This window comes from Rhinoraja longicauda, chromosome 25 (assembly GCF_053455715.1).
Source record: "Rhinoraja longicauda isolate Sanriku21f chromosome 25, sRhiLon1.1, whole genome shotgun sequence".
NCBI classification, from domain to species: Eukaryota; Metazoa; Chordata; class Chondrichthyes; order Rajiformes; family Arhynchobatidae; genus Rhinoraja; species Rhinoraja longicauda.
This window is the reverse complement of record NC_135977.1, coordinates 6,278,258-6,302,917: the sequence shown is the minus strand read 5'-3', so window position 1 is coordinate 6,302,917 and position 24,660 is coordinate 6,278,258. Positions and strand designations below refer to the sequence as shown.

General features: G+C 39.9%; 1 protein-coding gene across 12 annotated transcripts in view; it reads left to right on the top strand.

The window, feature by feature from the left end:
• The window catches only part of git2a (G protein-coupled receptor kinase interacting ArfGAP 2a), a 69,978-nt gene extending 46,845 nt beyond the window's left edge, over window positions 1-23,133 (top strand). For 3 of the 12 annotated variants that reach the window (XM_078421776.1, XM_078421781.1, XM_078421775.1), the window contains 6 exons: window positions 8,230-8,319; window positions 10,874-10,956; window positions 14,035-14,223; window positions 15,132-15,266; window positions 18,093-18,156; window positions 20,099-23,133. In XM_078421776.1, the coding sequence (XP_078277902.1) occupies window positions 8,230-8,319; window positions 10,874-10,956; window positions 14,035-14,223; window positions 15,132-15,266; window positions 18,093-18,156; window positions 20,099-20,308 (771 nt within the window). In that variant the 3' untranslated portion in view covers window positions 20,309-23,133. Of the gene's footprint in view, window positions 1-170; window positions 7,691-8,229; window positions 8,320-10,873; window positions 10,957-14,034; window positions 14,224-15,131; window positions 15,296-18,092; window positions 18,157-20,098 lie in introns of those variants that run through there. The other 9 variants (XM_078421786.1, XM_078421778.1, XM_078421782.1 and 6 more) reach the window with 6 other exon arrangements.
• The last annotated feature ends 1,527 nt before the right edge of the window (window positions 23,134-24,660 follow it).

Genomic DNA, 24,660 nt, shown 5'->3' with positions numbered 1-24,660 from the left:
TTGCAGCTTGCCAAATCCTGTCTTGATGTCTTCATACCTTTCTCCTACTACTATTTCATTTTAGTGCAAAGCTAAGATTTTTTAAATGAAAAATGTGTGGAAGAATAAAAATGACACCTAGGTCATGTTAACCTTTTTGTCCTAAACATTTTTCCATTTTATTATTTCAGGACTTGTGCTAACATACTCATTGTAATTTCAAGAAATTAAAGACTGATAGACCTTCAACTAACTTGATTCGACCAGATGCTAACAGAGGGGGAAAAAAGAAAATGTCTGCTTGAAGCACTAGATGGCATACAAGTATTATAAAACCATGTTCTTAAAGCAAGCAGATTACCTACAGCAGAGTAAAGTTAAATTTTGTGTGTACACCACGAATGGCAACATTGACCGTGTAAGACCAGGTGCATCTCGATGCCTTGCCTGGTCTATGCCAATTTATCAGCTGGATTGTTGGAATTCAACTATCCCTTGGCTGGGGGAATGCGGGGTGAGGGTTACTGTTTCATCCTGTTGAGCACTGATGCTGGAGGCTCTGTACATTGTTTTTTTTAGGTGAGGATTGAATTGGGCTTGGCTATTCTGTTCTCTGTGATTCCAATCATTGATACTTGGGGCTAAATTACAGATAATCTGGCCCACACCTTGAGTATGTTCCTGCACTATTTCCACAGCCATAGCTTCCAAAATCAGACATGCCTCGCTACTGTGGGCAACTTTCAAAACAAGGTGGTCTCAAGTTAAGACACAAAGTGTTGGCGTAACGTTTTATTTCTGTAGAGTTAGTCCAGCACTTTTCCTTGTCTTTTTTTATGGAGTTACACCAGCACTTTATCTTTTTTTTGTAAACCAGCATCTGCAGTTCTTTGCTTTTACGTTAATCTTCGAGTTGCCATGTTCTGAGGCCCAGTTCCCATATGATTCTGATGGCCTTTTGACAGTTTTTTAAATTGTTTCCATCTCAGATCATCTGAGACATTTGGGGCGGAACAATGGCATAGTGGTAAAGCTGCTGTCTTACAGCGCCAGAGATCTGGGTTTGATCCTGACTATGGGTGCTGTCTGTACAGAGTTTGTACGTTCTCCCTGTGATCGTGTGAGTTTTCTCCGGGTGCTCTGGTTTACTTCCACACTCCAAAGACGTACAGGTTTGTAGGTAAATTGGTTTCCCTAACCAAAAATTGTAAATTGTTCCTAGTGTGTAGGATAGTGTTAATGTACGGGATAATTGCTGGTCAGCATGGACTCGGTGGGCAGAAGGGCCTGTTTCCGTGCTGTATCTCTAAAGTCTAAAGTAAAGTCTAAAAATGTAAAAGCAGTTGAAGTATATCTTACTTTTTTAAATGAATAAATTATAAGTTAAAATAACGTTTAAAAGCGCATTTATTTGGCATAATTTTTTTAATGTTAATTAAAATAAAGAAATAGACCAAACCATTTACCTCCATTTATCTGTTCAATGCAGATCAGTGATCTCATTCAAAGTAATGTGGCTGTGCTAGGTACACTGGCTCACATGGAGTTGAGGTGCAGGATGCAAAGTGTATCTGCCCCTGAGCTGAGTATGATTGTGGAATAGCCGCTGGACTTGACACTGCAATGTGCAGGCACTGAAGTCCAATGACCCCTAAATTTATAATCTTAAATTAAATTTTAAATTTGCAGAATCAAGTGACCTTACCGGCAGTTCTCTTCCAAACTATTCAGAAAATGCAAGTACCTTTCAACCTCTGGGCAATAATTATTTGGGCAAGGTTCTAGAATCAGTGCTCGAGAAGGTAGGCACAGAAATGGAGAAGGCTGTAGATGTGAAAATATATTTTGCACAGCTTCATTTTTATCAATTTAAACATTTTGAAAGTAATATTCCATCTGAAACAAACTCCATCCTTTGAATTACCTTGTTGGATCACTTAATTGGATTTTTTTTTTCCATTTTCCTAGAAGTGTCTCAAACTTTGGAAAATATTTCCGATTTGACCAGTTATGTAATTATACCAAAGATGTATTTGAAGGTTTAAGATCTTCTAGGTGTCAGTTTTATTGGTGCCACTGTTCATTCCCTTATGTTACAGGTTGGATTCCTTCCACACGTGATCGGCTATGTTAGACTCATTACATCAGTGTTCAAACAAGAAAATCAATGTAGATATTGGAGATTTTACTCTTTTTGCATGGTCAATTTTTTTTCCATTTCTAACCCGAGTATTAGAATTTCAAAAATGGATACCATTTTGGTTGATTTTAAATTTGCCTTTAGAGTAGAGGAGTTGCTAGCGTGTTGAAAGAGGTGTTTATCTTAAAATATCTTGATAATTCTGCCTGCCTTTTTCCTTATCTGCTGAAAGATGTGCTCTCTGATACAACATAACCCTGTCCTCCCTGTACAGAGTGAGAAAATTGTTCCCCTAAATCTGACCCAAGCAAAATTTGGCTGTTTCATTCATTGTTCAGATTCTAGTTTCAATTGCCAACCAGTTACAGAATTTATTTTCCAAGGAAAGGTTGGTGTCTCAACAAACTTTGAATTTAAACAAATTCCCCTCACACATTTAGCAATGTTGGATATTTTACTTTGCAGAATTCTGTACCAATTTCAAATAATTATAAGACCATCTGGTCTTGGGGGTGGGATGGTGAGAACATTTGGCCCATTTAGACCATGTCGGATCTTTGAGTGAGTTTGACGCCCCTGCATTTGCACCACAATTTTCTCTACCTTATGCCAAATTGGGATAAGGATAGAAAATTAAGAAATTGAAGCAGGAACAGGCTATTCGACCCCTTGTGCCTGCTCTTCCACACTGTGGGTCACAGGTGATCTTTTACCACACTACTGCACCAAGTCCATATCCCCAATTTCCCTGATATCTAAAAATTAATGGGTTTCTTGCTTAAATAAATAGGCTATTTGCCCCCCTTCGGGAGAGAATTCCAGAGATTCTTTACTCTTTGGGTGTAAAATTTTCTTCTCATTGTACTAGTGAATGGCAATTTTTCAGATTGTGGCCCCTGATTATATACATCCCAACCATGGGAACTAACAACCCTGCATTTGTTAGGCTCAAAACAATAGTTCCCGTGCCTCTCATTCCTGCAAACGGCAGAGACAATTTAGGTCCATTGAACTCCACATCTTCTCATGGGACAATTCTCCATCCCAGGACTCAATGACGTAAACCTTTGTGTCCCCATTACAAAAATGTCACTCCTTAGATGGGAAGACTAAAACAAAACGGAGTTTTTGTTTTGTATGTTTAAATATTTTTATGTTCCTAAACTAAAAAGTTCCTTTGGCATTGTTGGGTAAAATGTGGTTAGCATGGGCAATTTCTTCCAAATTGTTACTAAAATTTAATGTTTCACGAACCTGTCTGAACTAGACGTAAATACATTGAAATGACTGAATCTATCCTCCTGATTTTTACTTCGTAAAATATATCTTTGTTGGTTTGTTAAATAACAGTCAATGTAAATGGCCAAATGTGTGTCTGCCTTAGTCATAAGTTTAATTTTACAAGTTGCACATAGGATTATTTTTCCATGAAGTCATGTTACTTTTAAATATTGACTTGTTAACTTATTTTCTGTGTAGGTATGCCAAGTAACAATCTTAAAACAAGAATTGTACTAAACAGGATATTTGAATATGAACATTGAAAAAAATGTGCCTTGTAAAGTAGAATTAGTTCTATTGATCATTGTTCCTTTACAACCATTCATCTAACATCTATTCATTAAGATGCATATCAAATTTGGTTTTCTTAATACTTCACTAGTTCAGGATCATCCTGGAAAGTAATGAAAATCCTTAGTTCTTCTTTAACACAATGTACCTTCTTTAACCTCTGTTCTGCTTCCTGTTCTTGCAACTCCAAAATTGGACCAGGTCTTTTGATGGGTCTGAGGCAGTTATTTCTAACAGTACCAGGACATATAGGCATTTTTCCTTTTACAGTTAGAAGGTGCAAATAGGTCAGGCCTGTCTTTCAGTCAGAATCCCTTTGATCCAGCAGTGGCCACCACTATGTTGCGTTCTCCAAAGAGCTCTGGGTCCTGAGATAACCGGATCACCGAAACCCAGATTCGTACAAGAACAATTGTCTCATGTCTGACTGCTGAACAAGAAGTTTGGATTTTGTTTGCTGGATTTTATTATCCAAAGAAATGACAGCAAACAAGAGGAGGTTTTGCCAGGATTAACTGAAAAGAACCAGAATTAATTGTTGCATTGGAATAGACATAGGATGCATGATATAAATTCTTCATATTTTCAGATCCAGTCACTTTGATTTCACAACATTAAATTACTGCATTGATTTATGCTGGAAAACCACCTTCTGAGTAAGGTGTTTAGGTTCCCTTGCAACACTAACCATAATTCTTTGTCACTTGTAGAGTCATGGAGCTAAACAGCATAAAAACTGGCCCTTCGGTCCAACAAGCCTGTGGCAATTGTCACCCACCTATTTAAAATAATCCTGCATTAATCCCATTTTTTATTCTCCCCACATTTTCATCAACTTCCCACACTATCCTACATACTAAGGGCAATTTACAGTAGCCAATTAACCTACTACCCCATACGTCTTTGGGATGTGGGAGGAAGCTGGAGCACCTCGAGGAAACCCATGCTGTTACTTAGAAAATGAGCAAATTCCCCACAGCCAGAACACAAGGTCAGAGGTCTCTGGCACCGTGAGGTAGCAACTCTACCAATGTGCCACAAATTAGGCATTGATCATCTTTGCCACAGAGATCAAGACCATCAGGCCGGCTGTCCTTGCTGTGTTCCTTGCAAGACCCCAGCAGGTTTTGGGGAGAGTAAAGTTCCTATTTCCCCTCTTGCCCTTCTGCCAGTGGCAAAGTGTTTATACACCTCCTCTGCTCCCTCTACAGTACAATTGCATCTTTCTTGTATTATGCTGACCATGCATAACCTTCTTATTTTTGTATTCTGTACCTTAGATCATAAAATTATCAATTTTGCTTGTTTAACCACCTTACGTGTTCTGCCACATGTTAAAGACCCCCACACATGCACTCCTAGGTCCCTCTGCCCTTTTATTTTTCCCATTTTCTGAGTATTCCTCTGCTTCATTCCATTTCCCTAAAATCATTGCCTTGTTCATTTTGTGATTAATTCCCATTTGCCATTTTTCTGCTCGACGGACCTGACAAACCAGAACTTTCTGCAGTCTAAATCTTTCTTCCTTAGTGCCAACTATCCAACTGATTTTTGTATCATCTGCAAACTCCTTTACCTTCCCACCAACATTGAAGTTTAAATCATTAATCTCTCCTACAGAAAGTAAAAGACTGAGCTCTGTCGACTCTCAGAGGTAACAGATTTCCGATCAGAAAATGCTCCTTAACAGTTTGGGTTGGCACAGTGGTGCAGCAGTAGAGTTGCTGCCTTACAGCGCCAGAGACCCGGGTTCGATCCAGACTGCAGGTGCTGTCTGTAAGGAGTTTGTACGTTCGCCCTGTGACTGCGTGGGTTTTCTCTGGGTGCTCCGGTTTCCTCCCACACTCCAAAGACATATCGGTTTGTAGGTTAATTGGCTTTAGTTTAAAAGAATTGTAAATTGTTCCTAGTGTGTAGGACAGTGCTAGTGTACAGGCGGGGACTTTAGTGGGTCGAATGACCTGTTTCTGCTCTGTAAAATCTGAAGTAAAGTCTAAACAGTGACCCGTTGCCTCCAGTCACAGCCATTTTTGGTTTAAATTTATCATTCCCCCTGGGATCCCATGGGATTAAACCTTTTGACCAGCCTAATCCATGAAATCTTGTTAAAATCCCTGTAGTCTATTTCAAACATCGTGTTCATTGACTTTCCTTGTTACTTCCTTTTTAAAAAAAAATACAACTGTTAGTGTAATATAACCATCCATGCCAATCTGTAGAAATGAATTGCCTATCATATTTCCAAGTTTTCTGATGCAACAAGATTAGTAGAATTCTGTGTAGGGAGGGCAACGTTGTAGAGGTTTCGAGGTGATATAGGCATGTGATGTTGGTGGGCAAGAAAGTGACAGATGCATTACAGTGTAGAAAAATATGAGGTCATTCACTTGATCACAAAAGCATTTTTTTTTTTAATGGTGAATGATAGGAAATGTGTAAAGGGAATCTCGGCATCCTGTATGTATATATATATATATATGTTAGGTTTCAGTTACTTGTTGGTGCACCAAGCAATTAAGAAAGCAAATGGCATGTTGGCCTTTGTTACCAGTGGATTTGATTTCAAGAATAAAGTGTCTTGCTCTGAAACCCCACCCAGAACTATAATGTGCAACTTTGATCTCCTTGCCTACAATATATATGCTTGCTGTAAGTATATATGAGAAAGATTCACTAGGCTGGTTCCTGAGAATGAATACTTGCCACAGGAGAACAGATTGAGCAGGAGGATGAAAGGGGATTTTATTGAAACTTTCAGGGCTCGACAGATTGGATGCAGGATGGATATTCATCACGGATCAGTCTCAGGATAAAGAGTGGGCCATTTTGTACACTCAGGGGATGATGATTTTTTAGAATTTGATGACCACGAGGCCTGTGAAAACATTGAGTGCATTACAAACAAATAATACGTTTCTGTTTAAGGGAAATGAGGGACCTGTGGATAATTTACGGAAATGGTGCTGAGATATAAGAGAAGCATGATCTTGAATGAATGGTAGAGCGGGCAGTAGCTTTGAAGGACTAGATAGCCTATTCACATTATGTGCATAGTGCCCCTTATTTATGAAGACCGCTGCAAAATATTCATCAAGGAACTTTCCTGTATCCTTCATCTCTCCACATAGCTAATCTTTTGTACTTAATAGACCTTTCCTTCATTATCTTCTTACTTATTGTGTACATGTAAAAGCATCTTTGGGGGTGTCTGCGATTCACTTGTGGACACTCATGGCCTGGCCTCTCTTTGCTTTCTTAGTTTGACCGCTGCATTTTTCACAAACTCGGCCCTCATTATCTGGACGCGGGCTTCCTCTGGATAGCAAAATAAAAGTGTGAATGCCTCTGTGGCCCTCTCCCTTGCACCCGGTACACTGCCCAAATAAAGATAAATAAGCACTTGTAATGTTATAAAACCATTAACGCAATAAAGTATCTACGAGGAAATGACAATTGGCTCCTAGTTCTGTTGAATGTTTGAAACTTATTAGCACGCCTCAGTTTTGAAACCACGAGGTACTCCCACGTTCACAAAGGTCATTCCCTACAAAAGTCACTTGAGACAAGTGGTCTGGAAACTGATTGCCATATTTATATAGACAATGATTGATTCATTGATGTGCACATGTATATAGATATATTGGAAAAGAATTTCAAGATTGGACCTGGGTAATCGGTGGATAACGAGGATTGAGTGTACCATTGTAGGCTTTATGTAGTGTCATTATTACTTTTTTTGTTCATCCCAAAAGTACCAATAAACTGCAATCTAATCACTCCTGTATCAGAATTCCTGGTTTCTAATTTGTTTCATTCTATTTTTTTGAAATCATTGTTAATGAATATTTCATATAGAATCCTTTCCTAGATATTACCAAGACCTTCCTCATAAGTGAAATTGTAGATTCAACCATGGTCATTTGAAAGACAAGTTGCATGAGAAATGCTAGTTGCATCTTGTTTTTATTATATCAGACAAAATGGGAAGAGATCTCCCGGGCTTGAAGGGCATTCCAAAGATGTGCAGGCTTCTGTAAGTTGTCCCTAGTTTGTAGGATAGAACTAGTGTACAGGTTGACACGGACTTGGGGGGGGGGGGGGGGGGGGGTTAGGACCTGTTTCCATGCTGTATCTCTAAACTAAACTAAAGGTCATAAACTAAACGAAAGGTGCATGCTCTTTGAGTTAATTCATAAGAATGTACTTCGTTTTAGTGCATCTGTTGGACATAAACTTGGTCGAGATAAAAATAATTTCTGTTTTTTTCATTCAGCACTGTGTTCATACTTTACAATATTACCAATTCTACTTGTTACCATACTGATGTAGCATTCTATTCAACTCTTAAGTGTTGTTGATTGCTTTGACGTATTTTTGCACTTTAACTTTCTAAAGCGCACGTTCTACAGTATTAAGCAAAGTCCGTGTGCAAAAACTTGGCATACCTATATGTTTATAGTCTGTGGACACATTCTCTTTCATTGTGTTTATCTTGTGTTTAATTTTTTTGCCCGAGTGTTTCTTCTTTCCCCTTTCAGATTGGGAGGAGTGCCTTTGTGACCTCCTCTTCATCTTTACCCTCATTCCCTTCCACGCTTTCATGGTCCCGGGATGAGAACACTCGAAGGGTTAAGTACCTTCTCAGCAAGTCTGCACTATGGAGGAGGCAGTGACATCGGCAGTGCCTGTTGCACCTTTTCCCACTTCTCTTTTTGCTTCTGCATGAATAGTCCCTTCCACTGAAGTATCTACTGCACACTGAGTTGCATATTCCTGAATGTCTTTTCTATCTCTCACTTTTATTTTTCAGTTTATTAATCCTGCTTGCTGCCAACCACTGGACACATGGCACACCTAACTTAATTAGCTCTACAGCCATCAAAGCTTGATCCTTTGCAACAGCACAGCTTCTGCATAGCTTTCTGTTCAAAACATACGCACGCTGCTCTAATCATTAGCAGGTGAATCATTGCCCAGTGCTATACTGAGCCTTGTGGAGTCGGCATGTTGCAGGTTCAATCTCTGGATTAGCTGATGTCAGCCAGAATTCAGTTTCCCCAATGATTTTCCCTTCACTAGTCCTGGAGACGTGGATTCATGTCATATCACCTGAGCACAATCGGTTTTTAGTATCTCATTTAGCCGTGATACATGTGTAAGCCATGACAACGATCACTGACAAACCATCCAACCAAGCTGGGCAGTCCTTGCTCAAAGTCCATACTTCAAACGTTGATTTAGCTGACAAACAATCCAAGGAGCAAAAACATAAATAAGCACCCAGTTTCCAGAGTGCCTGAGGTTAACTTAATCATGGGTTAGAGAAAGACCTTTGTCAGCATGTCTCCGCTAGGGATCAGATTAACACGCACATAGCCATCATAGGACCATGGCTGTAATGGTTTACTCTTGCACTGAATGATGCACAGGGTGAATTGACATCAATTAATGGCCGAGAATAATGCGTTTTAAAAATGGAGGAATAAGTGTACATGCACTACTCAATTATTGCGGCATATATCTAAAACTAATGCAGGTTGTGTAATGTTTAACATTTCTTTCTGAATCCCACAATCTAACATGGAAACCTGGCATGCTTTTCACGGGATTAAAATTCGAAGAATGCTCAGAGTTCTTTAAGTGCTTTTGTAGTTCTTGCAAATATGAATTGGGATCATCTTGTAATTTGGTTGATATACCATGAGTTAAAAACTTTCAGAAGTACGCCTCTGACTTCAAAGGTTTGCTCCGTCCCCTAAAAATGCTTCCATTACAAAGTAATTTTCAGACTTTAAGAGAGCTTTAAATTAACTGTGAATGGGTGCTGGCTAAACAGCTCCTGTAGGGCTCCCTGGTAGCATAGACCTGGAATACTGTCAGCAGTTTATCCACTAGAGATCTCATGATCCCATTACCAGCACTGAAGATGGAACATCTTAAATTAGATGGATAACCTTTTATGGTGCTGGACTTAATGGGAGGAAACTGACTATACTTGATTTGGAGTTGGGTATTAGGAACCATTTTAATAATCAGACTGAACTAATTGGCATCTTACATTTTATAAGATATAACCCGCCTAGACAAATAATTCTTCAGCACACCATCATTATACAGATGAAACCAGCCACCATGCAGCACAGTTTCATTAGCATCCTGCCTTGCGCATGGTCTGATTTATTGCCTATTGAAGCATGTACTTGCTTTTAAGATGACTGCTTTTGAAACAAAAAATAACTCTTTTCTCCAGTCAGATATGTGTAATGTTACCCGAATAAAAAGCCGATTTGTGTTGAATGTGTTTCTTTGTCATGGTGCCAAATGAAAGTCAGCTAATTTTGTGGAATTGTTTGACTTCCATATAAGACGTTGGTATTTACAAACTTTGAGAAACATGAATATAAGTTGCTAGCAGTCCAAATATTAATATCTACCATTGATTATTCATGCCCTTCAAACAAAATTGTTTCAAGGTAGTTTTAATTCAGCTAAATTGAGAAAACCACTTCAATGTACTGAACACAGTTAATTTGTAAATATATATTTTTAAATGTCCCCTTTGTTAAAGGGATCTCTAAATCTTGACAAATCGCATCCATATAAATTGAGGATTACATTTTGAGACATGGTTAGTCTTTGTTGTTAAAATTAACCTCATGGATAATGTCCAAAATAAGACTTTTTTTTTGTATTTGATGACTTTGATTGTTCCATAAGTTTACAGAAACTGGCTTGCACTGTGATAATTTGTGCTTTCCCATGTATATTCTTTATCCAAACTTGAGTTAAATATCCCACTCGTGAAATATATCCGTGATGATGTGCAACAAGAGCTAGTCCATGGAGTGCAGTGGAAAAACAGACTCCTTTATATAGCATCATGTCCCTTCTTCCCCCACCTCAGTCTTTCCGATGTGGCACTTTATAATTTATCTCAAAAGATGCAAATTCTGCGGCAGATTTTTACCATTAGGTTGAAAAATCGATAGATTTCTGCATTTTATACATTATTGCATTGGTTCAAACATTTCATGATTTTAATTAATACCCAAATATTTTCTGCTACTGACTCTAGTTTGCATGCAGTTTTTGGTTTCTGTTTGGGTCAGGGTTGTATTTCATCTAATAATTGTGAACATACTGTATTGTTTGCATCTTGGTGTTTGTTTTAATTTCTTTTAGGCATCAAAACTTGAGAAACAAAACAGCATGCCAGATAGTGACTACGATAATGCAGCAAATGACTTGGAACTGGATGAGACAGGGTATGGATTAAATTTACCAGAATAAGGCACACAGAAGATTTACACGGTTATTTATATGAAATAGTTTCCAAGCCAGTCTTTACTACTTTCAAATTCACAATAAGTAACATTATATTTACCCACAATAATAGCTCTGAACCCAAATTTCCTGCTGGTTGAGTGGGAATTATGCTTTTAGCTTTCAAAGTTATAGGAGTGACACTTCCTGTGGTTACTGCAATAAACTTGTGATTAGACTAGTGAGGAATTACACTGTGCCATTTTTCATTCCCTTCCTTTTTGTTTTAAAGATGGATTATGGATTAATTGTATTTTAAAATGAAATATGCTGAATGCATATCCACAGGATTTTTGCAATAATAAATTGAGTGGTGTTTTGGTGATGAGTGGAATGCACTGTAGAATGAGCTGCGAATAGTCAAAGATGGGAAATGATATGGGTCCTTTAACGAACATACAAATTACACTCAGTAGTATGCTACTTGGCCCCTCAAACGTTCCCTGCCATTCAATAAATTATATTCTAATAGTGACCTCAACTCAGTAATCTCATTTAGCCCCAGGAGTTTATTTACTCTTTCTCCTGTCAAGTATCTGTCTATTTGCAGCATAACAGCATTCAAGTTCACTTCTTCCGCCGATCAGTTCAAAAAGTGTTCAATCCTCCAAAAGAGAATCTTTCCCTTCTTAAATGGGCAATTTCTTATTACAAAATAATAATAATTGGTTATCCCATGGGTGGAGTTACCACTTGAAATCTCTTGTTTCAATTATTTGTCACTGAATTCTTCTGAATGCATGCCTAGCCCGTGCAACCTTTGCATCATCCATTCAGGACAAATCACCCATTCTAGATATCGACCTAATAAACTTACAGCACATTTAAATTGAACACTTCCTTCAATTCCAGTCACTTCCTCCACATCAACCATGTAGCTATGGGAACTTGGATCGGCCCAAGAAATGCAGCCAAACCCACAGAGTTACTCCAGTACTTCTGTGTTTTTGTTCTAAGAAGGAGAATGGTTCATGGGGACAAAGGGCACAGTCAAACTGGAAGGCTGAAAGGGGAAGAGAAGATGTCTCTGATGTCTCACGATACACAACCCTGCCATACATCTGTAACTGCCTGTTATTTTCCCTTTCTATCCAGCATTATTCCTCACATAATCCCCTTTCTGCATCTCTTTGTCTCCATGACAGAGAGAATAATATTGAGAAACATCCATTACAAGGCATCTCGACAAAATTTCCTCTCTCCCTGGTTCCTGTTCTGTTTTCCCCCCAGTTTACATGCTCCAATGATTTCCACGCTGAATTGTGACTTTGCCTACACGTCGTTGGTAACAAAAGTCTTGATTGTACCTTATTTATTCCCAACATCTTTACCTTCACCCCTCTCCCAAACCAATAGAGAATAAAACTGCTCTGGTCCTTGCCTTGCACGCAATCGTCCACAATCAACCAATCATCCTTTGCAATTTCCGGCAGCTTTGACTAGATTTCACCACCAGAGACATCTTCCCTTGTCCTTTAAGCATTTCCGTTCAACTGTTTCTTTTGGGTTCCATATTGTGCTCTTTTGACCCCATCAATGGCAGTAGTAGAGTTGCTGCCTTACAACTCCAGAGACCCGTGTTCGATGCTGACCACGGGTGCTGTCTGTATGGATTTTGTACGTTTCCTCCGTCACCCGCTTGGGTTTTCCCCGGGTGATCTGGTTTCCTCCGACACTCCAAAAATGTACAAGTTTGTGGGTTAATTGGGTTTGGTAAAATTGTAAATTGTCCCTTGTGTCTGTAAGATAGTGTGCTAAGATCGCTGGTCGGTGCTGACTCGGTGGGCCGAACGGTCTGTTTTTGCACTGTATCTAAATCTAAACTGTTTCTTTTGGGTTCCATAGTGTGCTCTTTTGGCCCCATCAGCAATTCACCTTCTTATAGCATAAAGTGCTGGAGTAACTCTGGGACTAGCAGAACCTCTAGAGAACATGGATAGGTGACATTTCGGATCTGGACGCTTCTTCAGCACTTTCCCACACAACCTGTCCTTTTTAACCTCTTCCTTTTGCGCAGTCCAGAGACCCAGACATTTCTTCTGGAATGGCAGGCGCTTGCACTTCCAATCTAGTGTCCTGTATTCGATGTTCACATTGCGGTCTCGTGTACATTGGAGAAGCCAAATGGAGATTGGAAGCCACTTTCACCTGCAGTCAATCTGCAGCGGTGGATCGAATTTCCTTTCTATCCCCCAGTTTAGTTCTCTGTCCCATTCCGACCAATCTGCCTCTCGCCTTCCACGCTGATGCGATGAAGTTTTATTTCGAGCGTCCACCTGAACAGGCTGCAGGCTTCTGAACTCCAGATCAAATTCTACAGCTTCAGTTAACCTGCTTTCTCTGTATCAAAACTGACCATTTATTCTGTGGATCATCCATCTGTGATAATGATTTTATTTTTCGCATTAGCACAGTCCAGCCTGCTGGGCATTTCATACAGCTCTGCATTTCACAACGTTCTTGTTCCTCTTTTTGTACTCGCTCTTGAATTCCCTTAATTTTTTGACGTTTGCTTTTTGTCCCCTCTCCCTCCAACTACCTCCATTAACCTATAGACCGGATGATCTTTCCGACTTGCTTCATTCTCTCAATGATTCCTCCCCAACATTCCCCCGCATTTAAAATTAACACGATTTGTCTCTTTCTCAGTTCTAATGGAGGGTTTCTTGATGTGAAATGTTAACCGTTTCTCTCTCCACAGATGCTGTCTGACCTGAATGGTCTCAGTATTTTCTATTCCAGAATTCCAACATTTGCGGATTTTAATTTACGCTCGATTCCATCCGTAAGGAGACGAGTTCTGTACACAGTACCCTAGGTGTGGTCTCACCAACACTCTATGTAACGGAAGCATAGCCTACTTTTATATGCTATTTCCCCTGGCAGTTAGCAATAACATTAGCAATCAGCTTTCGTAATTATTGGCTTTGCCTTCATTCTAGCCTTTGTTGAAGCAAGCACTAGGGTACAGTTCTCACGTAAAGTATTGACCTGTTTTATTTCTTTCTGCCCAATACAAGCTCTTGCCGAAAGGGTAAGCCTAAGAGCATGGGGCGGCACGGGGAGAACCCTATTCTGGAAGCGGATGATCCAGATGTGGAACCAAATTCCACGCTCCCCAGTACGGAGGATGTCATTCGGAAAACCGAGCAAATCACGAAAAATATTCAGGAGCTGTTGCGTGCTGCACAAGAAAACAAGCATGAGAGGTGAAGTATTTTTGTTGTTTTTTTTTTACTGATGTAACCAACTGCTCCAGGAGGAACTAAGCATGTCAGGCAGCATCTGTGGAGGAAGATGGATGTAACGTCAAGACCCTTCATCTAGACTGGAGACTTTTTTTACCACGATTTCACAATCTGCAGTCTCTTGTGCCTTCATTCTCCTTTTTTTTTGCTCCTTCAAGCTATGAATCCAGCAATTAATTTGTGGTTTTTTGAATAATGCCCCACTAGGGATTAATGCAAAACAGATATGCATGCAAATTGTGGATTTTCCTGATCTAAAGGATTATTTCCATACCAGGCGAAGTTAATGCAGTAAATCAAAGAATATCGACAGTAATATCAAAGATGATGGCTTGGTAGAGTTCCTTCATGCTGTAGCCTGAGGGAATTTGTATTGACATTGGCCTGAGTTATTAGCTCCAACTGTCCGTGTTGGTTCATTGTTAGAACATAAAGATCACCCTTGCAAACTGATGTCTCAATAGTAACAACCAAGTCCTTTCCATAAATTCTTCCCTACCAGGCAATCTAACTGGAATAATTTCAGAAGGTTTGTGGTTACATGCACTCACTGGTGATTCTTGTGTCCTTGCAGTGTTGTCTTAACTTCCATAAGAAGTCCACTCCTCCACAGTCATTAGATATTAAATTTGTTTCGACTTTAAATAAACAAATCATTTGTGCAATGCACGTATGGATATATCGGAATTGTTACTCTCGTCAGTTATTTGCTGTAACCCACGCTGTTTTTATTTGAAGTATTTTTTAATTTTGATTTGTTTTTCACTTTGCAATCTGAATTCATTTGTGCAATCTCTTCTTCCTCTCCCTTCCTTTCTCTCTTCCCCCTCCCCCTTCTGCTTCCGACCCCTGCCTTCCCTACGTTCCAGCCGGCAGATTGAACGCGAGAGCCTGCGCAAGTTGAGGCACAGCCTTGGCTGTTTCAGTACGTTGGTTCTGCGGGCCGACAAATCTTCCCTTCAGCCTCTGACCCTGCAGCAGCAGCGGCCTGACCCTGCCACCTGGTACTCTGACCTCTGTCTCTGCCTCCCAGGCACTCCACCTTTTCTCTTCTTCCCTGCATGATTGTCACTGTGGTTTGTTAAAAGTATCAAGCTTAATTTAGTACAAAAAAAACTCTTGCAAAGAGACCAATGGCTAAATTGCAGAATAATATATCTCAATTCCACTTATATAATCTGAATTGCTGTATGTTAAAAATTGTGGTGGATGTATACTTTATAATGCCTGCAAGGGTGTCCCTTTTTGCCTCCACTTTGGTCGGGTTTGCTTCATAAATGTAGTAACTAACTTTCATGTGAGCTAAACAATTGCATATCTCTGGTTTGTGCAAACTGAACTGATTTAACCTGAAATGAATGTCTGTGGTTTCAATCCATCAGAATGAAAGCAGGAAAGGGATAACATTTTGTAAGGTGCTACACTTTCCAGCATTCTTTAAATAAACAAGATATATTTACATTATTTGAATATTGCCACTCTTGCAAATCATGCGTTTTCCCTTGTATTTTCCCATGTTGCCACCTCTGAGCAATCTTTGGATTCTTTTGGATTGCCTTTGTAATGCCGAGTGCGTGCATGTGTTTGAATCCAAAGCCAAAGAGATGGCGTAACCTGCTACCACTGCATGGAATGTGTAGGAAGGAACTGCAGGTGCTGGTTTAAACCGAAGACAGACACAAAATGCTGGAATAACTCAGCGGGACAGGCAGCATTTCTGTAGAGAAGGAATGGGTGACGTTTCGGGTCGAAGCTCTTGAAGAAGGGTCTCGAAATGAAACGTCACCCATTCCTTCTCTCCAGAGATGCTACCTGTCCCGCTGAGTTACTCCAGTATTTTGTGTCTACCACTACATGTAATCAGTTTTGCCCCTTGAGAGATTCCAAATAGCATCTAGTACCTGCCTGGAACAAAAGAGAACTGATGACCCCCAATGTGGTTTGTAGTGAGTCCCACTTCTCTTGTGGAATGACCTGATTGTGTGCAAGCCTTCACTGATGTCTGCTCTGATTTCCCTCTTGCATGCTGAGGTTAAAGGCAGTTTGAGTGATCTGGCAAATTATTTCAGAAATAATTCTTTCTTTACAAAAAAATGATGCTAAAACAGTTCAGCAAATCAGCACTGAAACCTGCACATTTTTGACAATTCCCCCTATTTTAAGGTCAGCTTAAACCCTTTCACCAATTTCCGGTAACTGTGACAAACAACTTCCATCTATGAAGTTATAATTTGGGCTTTGCACCTATTTCCCTCCGCTGCTGATTTAACATCATCCTGAATCAGTGGTTAGAAGATAGATTTTTCATTTACCCAGTGTTTGAGGAAGCTAGAATATGACGAAAGTGATGACATTTTCAGTTCAATTATAGCACAAATTAATGTTGGTTAAATCTATCATAAAATCGTTACTGTCACTTCATACAAATGCAATTTATTTAAAGTCCTTACGGATTTCTTAAAGGACATACCAAACATTGCAACCTCCAGGATGAATGAATTGTTAATCAACCTCACAGGAAGAAGTGGAAGTTTGCTTCCTAGACTCTCCTTGATGTGACTGTCATTTCCTAACCCGGCTGTTCAAGTAAAATTAGCCCAAGGCCTGACTCCACAAAGGGTATGGGGAATGTCCACTGGAAATTGCCTTGTATAGTCCTTTCGTCTGCCTGCCAGTTTACAGCCGTTGTGCATGGGTTCCCTGCCCATCTATATGACCTGGGACACATGAATGCCTCAACTTAGAAGTGATGAAAAGTTTGTATTTATAAGATCACAATCCAGTGCAAATATTAAACAAATGTTTATGTACTCCAAAATCCTTTTTTTTGGTGATTTTTGTTGCTAGAACAATAACTAATGCCAAACCTAAATTGACACTGATCTGCAAAATATGTATCCTGAATTTAAGTGATCAATGTGAAAAGTGGTCACAGTGAAAAGGTTCTGCTCTTGAAACACCCCAAAACCTCTGGTTCCCAACTTTACCAGTTCTCACTTGTAAGGAACATTTAGCAACATATTAAAAATTATTCAAATTGAAGTACATATTAAAAGATAAGATGCTTAGAGTCTAAAATTTTATTCATATGCAATGTACTTTTTTGCTTCCTATTCCACAACTATTGAAACTTGCTGGGAAATCTCAGCTATGTGGGCTCTGAGGCATGACTAACTGGAATCCAGCAGTGCAGCAAACTGACAGATTTGGTGCTCCAAATCTCTCAGTAAATATAGAGATTAGTCTGGCAGGGCATGCATGGAAATCATGAGCTTCCTGCTGTTTCAATTGCTCGACAATGACAATTCTATTCAGAGCTGCAGTACCATCCGGCTCGATGTAAAGCACTGAGCTGGAATGATCACACCTCTGGTCCAAATGGACATTTTGGGTAGATACATCACGAATCTCTGCTCCACATTTAAATCATTGTTCCCTTAGTTTACATACAAGTGGTTTTAGAATTTATTAACCAAGGAGGCAACAATGTAAAAGAACAGACGTTTCTTAACATTACTCCCATATCATTCACTCAATCCAGGCCAGTTAGTACAAATTTTTAGCACAAGTTGTGTTCCATTACTTTGGCTTTGTGGACTTGCTTGACAGCTCCCAGAGGCCAAATTCAACACCCTTGCCATGATATCGTTTCATTGATATTGCATGCCCATCTCAGTCCCAGGATTAATTTTCCTAACAACCATTATAATGTAGACTTGCTTGAGTGTTAACTTTAACTCAAATCTTATGCTGGTGTTTGAATTAAATGACTAATGGTTTCTTTTTCTCCCTCTTCCCCGCCCCTCGGTTGCACTATTGCGCCCAATCAGCTTTATGCCCTGCTCAGAAAGGATACATGTTGCTGTAGCTGAGATGGCAGCTCTTTTCCCAAAGGTGAGTCAATTTTCAAATAATGTGAAGTTTGTTTAAATTTCTTCACTTTTCCTCCATCCTCTAATGCCAAACTATTGAAAATTCCTATTGCAGAAATGCAAGCTTCACAATAACGCATCTAGTAATGGATAAGCTGAACCAAGGCCACATTTTTGTACCAAATACGTTGGTGTCTGACCAAGCCAAGTAGGCTTTGAAATACAGAGAAAGTGCAGATTTTAAAAACGTGCAAGACCCCATGGTAAATTGAGCGATCAGAAATCCATCTTCAGCACATTAGAAGCCCGTTCAAGAGACTGATAACAGCAGGGGTAAAGCTGTTCTTGAATCTGGTGGTATTGATGGGAAAGTGTAAAGGGTTTTTATAAGAACTGATATTATTGTAAGATTAGTCCAAGTAGGTGCTTGGTGGATAGTGCAGACTCAGTGGACAGAAAGCCCATGGCTCTGAATCCATAACTGCTGTCCATGCTATCTTCTCTTCATTAAGGAAACCAATTTCAAGTTGAATGATCATTTTTAAGGTTTAATCCCTGTTCATTGTGTGACCCTGAGCTCTCTGCTGCCCCTCACTTTAAATAGACAATAGGTTCAGGAGGAGGCCATTCGGCCCTTCGAGCCAGCACCACCATTCAATGTGATCATGCCTGATCATTCTCAATCAGTACCCCGTTCCCGCCTTCTCCCCATACCCCCTGACTCCGCTATCCTTAAGAGCTCTACCTCCCACAGAACTCCCACACTGCGTTCTATCCTATGCCTCCTCATCTTTTGGTCACTTTTTACTACCCGAGATATAATATTGAGTTCAACAAATTCTGTTCATGGCCATTGTTGCTATTTTTGAGGCAGCATCTGGCACCAATTTGTTTTCTTCATTTTTACCTCATCTTCCCTCTTATTTCATTGCCCCATTCTTCACCACCTTTGGAATTACACTGTCCCTCCTGCCTTCCACCCCAGCATGAACCTCTCTTATCCTTTCATTCACAACCCATTCCTTTTTGACCGTCTTTATTTTTTGTTAAACCTGTTGTGATTTTGAGTTTGAAAGGTAATATAATCCCAACCTAAACAGGTTTGGTGTGGAAATTCTCATGCAGAGTAATTAGTACTTGCCAGAAAGTAGATCAACTAAATAAAACACAAGTCCGAAATTGGATTATATTTTATAATTATGTTAGGTTACAGAACGGTTCTCTCATCAGTTAGTGTGGTCTAGACCTCCCATCTATCTCATTGGAGGCCTTTGAATTATCTTTCATTGGACTTTAATGTTACATTTTGTACTAAATGTTGTAATCCTTTATCTGTGCACAGTGGACGACTTGATTGTAATAATGTATGGTGTTTTCTTTGACTGGATAGCATCCAAACAAAAGCTTTTCACTGGACCGCAGTACACGTGACAACTTGCAACCCAGCGGCATGAACGTTGATTTCCCTAATTTTATGAAACTACTACCTGCACTCCCTTGTCCCCATCCTCCAGTCTAGTTGTTTAATCAGTACCAAGTTCACCACATTGTATCCCTCTTGTGATTACACCTTCCCGAGACAGCAGTAGGCCTACCAGGATACCACCCCGCCTGAGGTCATTTGTTGCCGGCCCTGTTTGGTCCTATCTCGTCTCCTGCCCACCCCCTACTTTCAGTCTGAAGAAGGGTCCCGACCCAAAACATCACCGATCTTTTTTCTCCAGCACCTTGTGTCTATCTAAACTAAACATTAGTTTAGGTCTCGACCCGAAACGTCACCCATTCCTTCTCTCCCGAGATGCTGCCTGACCTGCTGAGTTACTCCAGCATCTGCAGTTATTTTGTTATACTTCTTAAACTAAACATTATCTGGACGTCAGAAAAAAAATGTGACTGCTATTTACATGAGGTGTTCACTTGTATGGCGGATAGCTGGTGAATAAAATCTTCTGCTTATCATTTAGAAACCTCGCTCAGAGATGGTTCGGGCCTCGCTGAGTCTATTAACTTCAAGTGCGTACAGACTCCAGTCAGAATGCAAGAAAGCACTGCCTGCAGAACCCAGTCCCACATCTGACATCCAGCTGGTAACACAGCAAGTGATCCAGTGTGCATATGACATTGCCAAAGCTGCCAAACAACTCGTCACTATAATGACAAAAGAAAACAACTAATCACAATCTTCCCCTTTTTATTTACAAGATTTTTTTATAGAAGAAAACTATTTTGAATATGCACCAGATATGGTCTGGGCTTTCTGTCAGTATTATGTTTGCATGCTTTTTAATATAATTCACATTTTTTTGATATTAAAGTCGTTTTCTTTCTACATCTGTTTGTGGCCATGAGGGTAACTTTGGTGCTTTTGTTGTTGTTGCTTTCCACAGGTTGGATGTTGCCTTCAGGGAGCTAAAGCAGGCAGATACATTGTTAATTAGAATTATGCATCTTATTATTTGAAGCGTATTATTGGCAGAAATATATAACAATGAAAGAGCTCCATTTCGTCCATGGTTCCAAAGCTCTAATGTTACCAAATGATATCTCTCAGTAGGGAAAATATTGTTTGAAGTTCCTTAATTAACTAGGGGGAGGTTGAAAAAGAACTGCACTCGCCATGACCATAAATATGATTAAAGTTTTTAATCAAAGGCAGGCAGGGTTCAGAACCCAGCGGGCAATAGAGTGGGAATGGGTGTGGTGGAAAATAGCAGAACAATGTAAACTCGAGAAGAGTGAAGTTGGATTTTGAGGAAACTATTTAGATTGTATAGGGAAGAGATGTTTGAGAGTGTGCTTGCAGTATTTGATGGGCTGCAGTGGGAAAACTGTGATTATGGAATTGATCAGAGATTTTAGCTGAACCCAAATGTCAATGGGGTGTTGCTGGGCACTTTCCCTTTTTTAATCCAGTGGCCAAATTTCAGCTGCAAGGATTACCTAAAATGGGGAGAAATTCTAGATCTGTGGGGAAAGAGCGAGGTGTGGGGCTGATTGGATAGTTGAGCACACTGAACAATAGGCCAAATAGTCCATTTCTGAGCTCTATCCTAATATATTTGTGAAATATTCACAGGTTGCCATTTCTTAATAAATATTTGGATGACGTTTAATTTTAAAGAATTTCATGTTTTTGCCAGCCTGTATTGTCAGCAGGCTCAGTTGATCGTGGACACTGGGTAGCTTGGTGTGTTTTTTTAGCCATTTCAGTGTTTAAAACAATCATTACTATGCCTTCAACAACATGCATAAATTTTAAACCATGATCTGTATTGTTTATAGAAAATTTAGTCTGGGCAAAGCGTTGTTGAGAAAGAAGCCATATTCATTATTACTGTGCAAATTGTACCTCGCACTATCACAACTTGTGACCTACATGGCTGACAGCAAGGATCAATGCAATCTACTGCTTGTACACCCAACACTTAAGATCGATCAGATTTTCTTCTGGAAGATAATTTACAAATGTGTGTTTGGGTCGTACATGCAGAAGTTATTTATTGTACAGATTTGTATGTCTTTTTTTTTTTTTCCTGATCAATTCTCAAAACTGCCTATTTTAGTATGAGTTGGACAGCTTTTAATATTGACTAAAGTAGTAATGTGGTCAGTAAATTGTAGTGAAACTTGTAGATAATGGCAGCGAGTCGCTCTGTCATAGCCAAACAAATGGCATAATACATTACTTGTAACATGGAGTTCAATGGGAAGAGTGTGAGAAAAAATCGCGACATGGAAGGTTTTATTGGAATGCAAACCCACTGTAATGTAACTGACTGCCTGTACTGAAATCTTGTACGTAAAGATTTGATTTTTGTCTAGCAATGCATCAACAGTAAGATTCATTGCTTCAGTCCTGGCACAGGAACTTTAACTTTTAGAGTTTAGATTACAACCCACGGGGAAAAAAATAAGATTAGCACAACTTCCTTTGGAGTGGTAGCAACCATGATTTTGAATTCTCCTTGAATTAACAGAAGGTGTATTGCAGAAGCCACTTGATATTTATGCAAGTAATTTTTGAATCAGTAACTGGTCTGCCTGGTCAACTTTGAATCTACACCCAGACTAAACAGTGTAAAGCACAGTGTGGATTTGAACTGGCAGGACCAGTCCATAAGTGCACTTCCTGCCAGCAACTCACCGAGTGATTGGCAGCAGCATATCAGGGAAACACTTAGCCCTGAGCAGTCTCCCACGTAAAGGGAGAAACTGCAAAGAGATAAGGTAGCGGGAACAGTTAATGAAGGAGGGATTAATCAGAATCGTATCGTGTGTCTCCTTGACATGATGATGCCACAGTGCGTTTATGAACTTTGGTTAGGTTCAACGTGGGAAACGGAGCCTTCTAAAAGTAACTAAAGTGCTGTGGATTTAGCACAAGCAAAGCTGAGAAGGGGAGAGCAGCAGATGTATGCAAGTTGTACTCGGGATCTTTTATTTTGAGCACGGAAAACAAAGGGGTCATTTTCAGGCGAGGGTGGGTTTCGTGGTTCCGTATTGACATATGAATTGGTGATTGAACATTCATTATAAGTGGCACTTCCAGCCTAAAGCTGATTCTAGGGACGAGCCAACTGCTTATCATATCATCATATCATATATATACAGCCGGAAACAGGCCTTTTCGGCCCACCAAGTCCGTGCCGCCCAACGATCCCCGTACATTAACACTATCCTACACCCACTAGGGACAATTTTTACATTTACCCAGCCAATTAACCTACATACTTTATAGTTCTTGGGTGGAATTTGACAAGTCATTTCTCTTGTCTTTTTGTTCTGTTCAAAGAAATTTCATCCTTAAGATGGTTGTACCTATGTCGTTCTTACATTTCCCTCTCCAGAATGAATGAATCCTGACATTAACCTTTGCACTGTACTTGTCATGTAGCTCTTTCTGTGTAATATTTGTATGCCACTTTCAGCAGCTACTGGTTATATTGAAACCAACCAAGCATGTACAGTTTGTAATGATGTGTTTAGTCTGATTTATTAAATACATTACATGATGTATAGATTTATTTCTTCTGTACTGTTTCTTGGACATTTGCCTCCAGTATTAATTGAGATCATCTTAATGCACATGACTGTATTTGCCAATGTGGAAAACAGTCCAGGTATATCTTGCCCTCAAAAAGCAGGACAAATCAAACTGAATTATTTACTGTCCTTAGATTTTAGAGATACAGCACGGAATCAGGCCCTTCGGCCCATTGTGTCCACGCCAACCAGCAATGTGTCCATGCCGACCGGTACACTAGCATTATCCTACACACGAGTGACAATTTTATACATTTTAATGAAGCAAAATACATCTTTGGAATATGGGAGGAAACGGGAGCACCCAGAGAAAACCAATGCAGTCAGGATCGCACCTGGGTCTCTGGCGCTGTAAGGCAGCAACTCTACCGCTGCACCACTTAGTGGCCCCAAGACACCACAGTGGCGCAGCTGGTAAAGCTCCTGTCTCACAGCGCCAGAGACCTTGATGCTCTCAGTGTATGGAGTTTGCACATTCTCCCCGTGATCACGTCAGTTTTCTCCAGGTGTCTCTGTTTCCTCTCGCATCCCAAAGACGTGTGGATTTGTAGGTTAATTGGTCTCTATAAATTGCGTCTAGTTTGCAGGGAATGGATAAGTGGGATAACTAAGAATGAGTGTGATCGATGGTCAGCGTAGGTTCAGTTAGACGAAGGGCCAGCTAACATATACTGTATTCACAAAATGCTGGAGTAACTCAGCAGGTCAGGCAGCATCTCGGGAGAGAAGGAATGGATGACGTTTCGGGTCGAGACGTTTCGGGTCGAGACCCTTCAGTCTGAAGAAGGGTCTCGACCCGAAACGTTACCCATTCCTTCTCTCCCGAGATGCTGCCTAACCTGCTGAGTTACTCCAGCATTTTGTGAATAAATACCTTCGATTTGTACCAGCATCTGCAGTTATCTTCTTATACTAACATATACTGTATATACATATACTGTATCTGTAAACTAAGTTAAACGAGGCTTACTGTATCCGAGCACTCTGGTGTCCTATTTTTGGGATGCCTGCATTACAAATCCTTAATTGCTGTGCAGTCGACTGTTATTACCCTCTAGATTTCATGAACTTAGCTTTAACATTTGAAACGATCGGGTCACATCACATTGTTTGGTGTAAATTTATTATGAGGTAAAAGCTATTTAAACTCTTCTACTTCTAACACGTAATGTTGGAAACTTTGTCTCTGTTGGTAATTGAGCTCAATTGCTCTCTTGGGCAGAATTTCACGAGATAACCTAGATTAATGGAAGGGATTATCTAGAAAACAGAAAATGAAACTGCCAATTGATTGCTGGATGTGAATCTAAGTAGAAGCCAAGAAGGAGAGGAAGGATTCCCAAAAGAGGATACAACAGAAGGCAAGAAACAAGTCTAAATTGTGTTTATCCTGCAACATAAAAGAGCCTCCGGGTGGCGCCAGCAATGGCTGTCTCGCCAACAGTCTGTCCCTTCTTTGTTGTTTTAATAGTATATGTTAAAT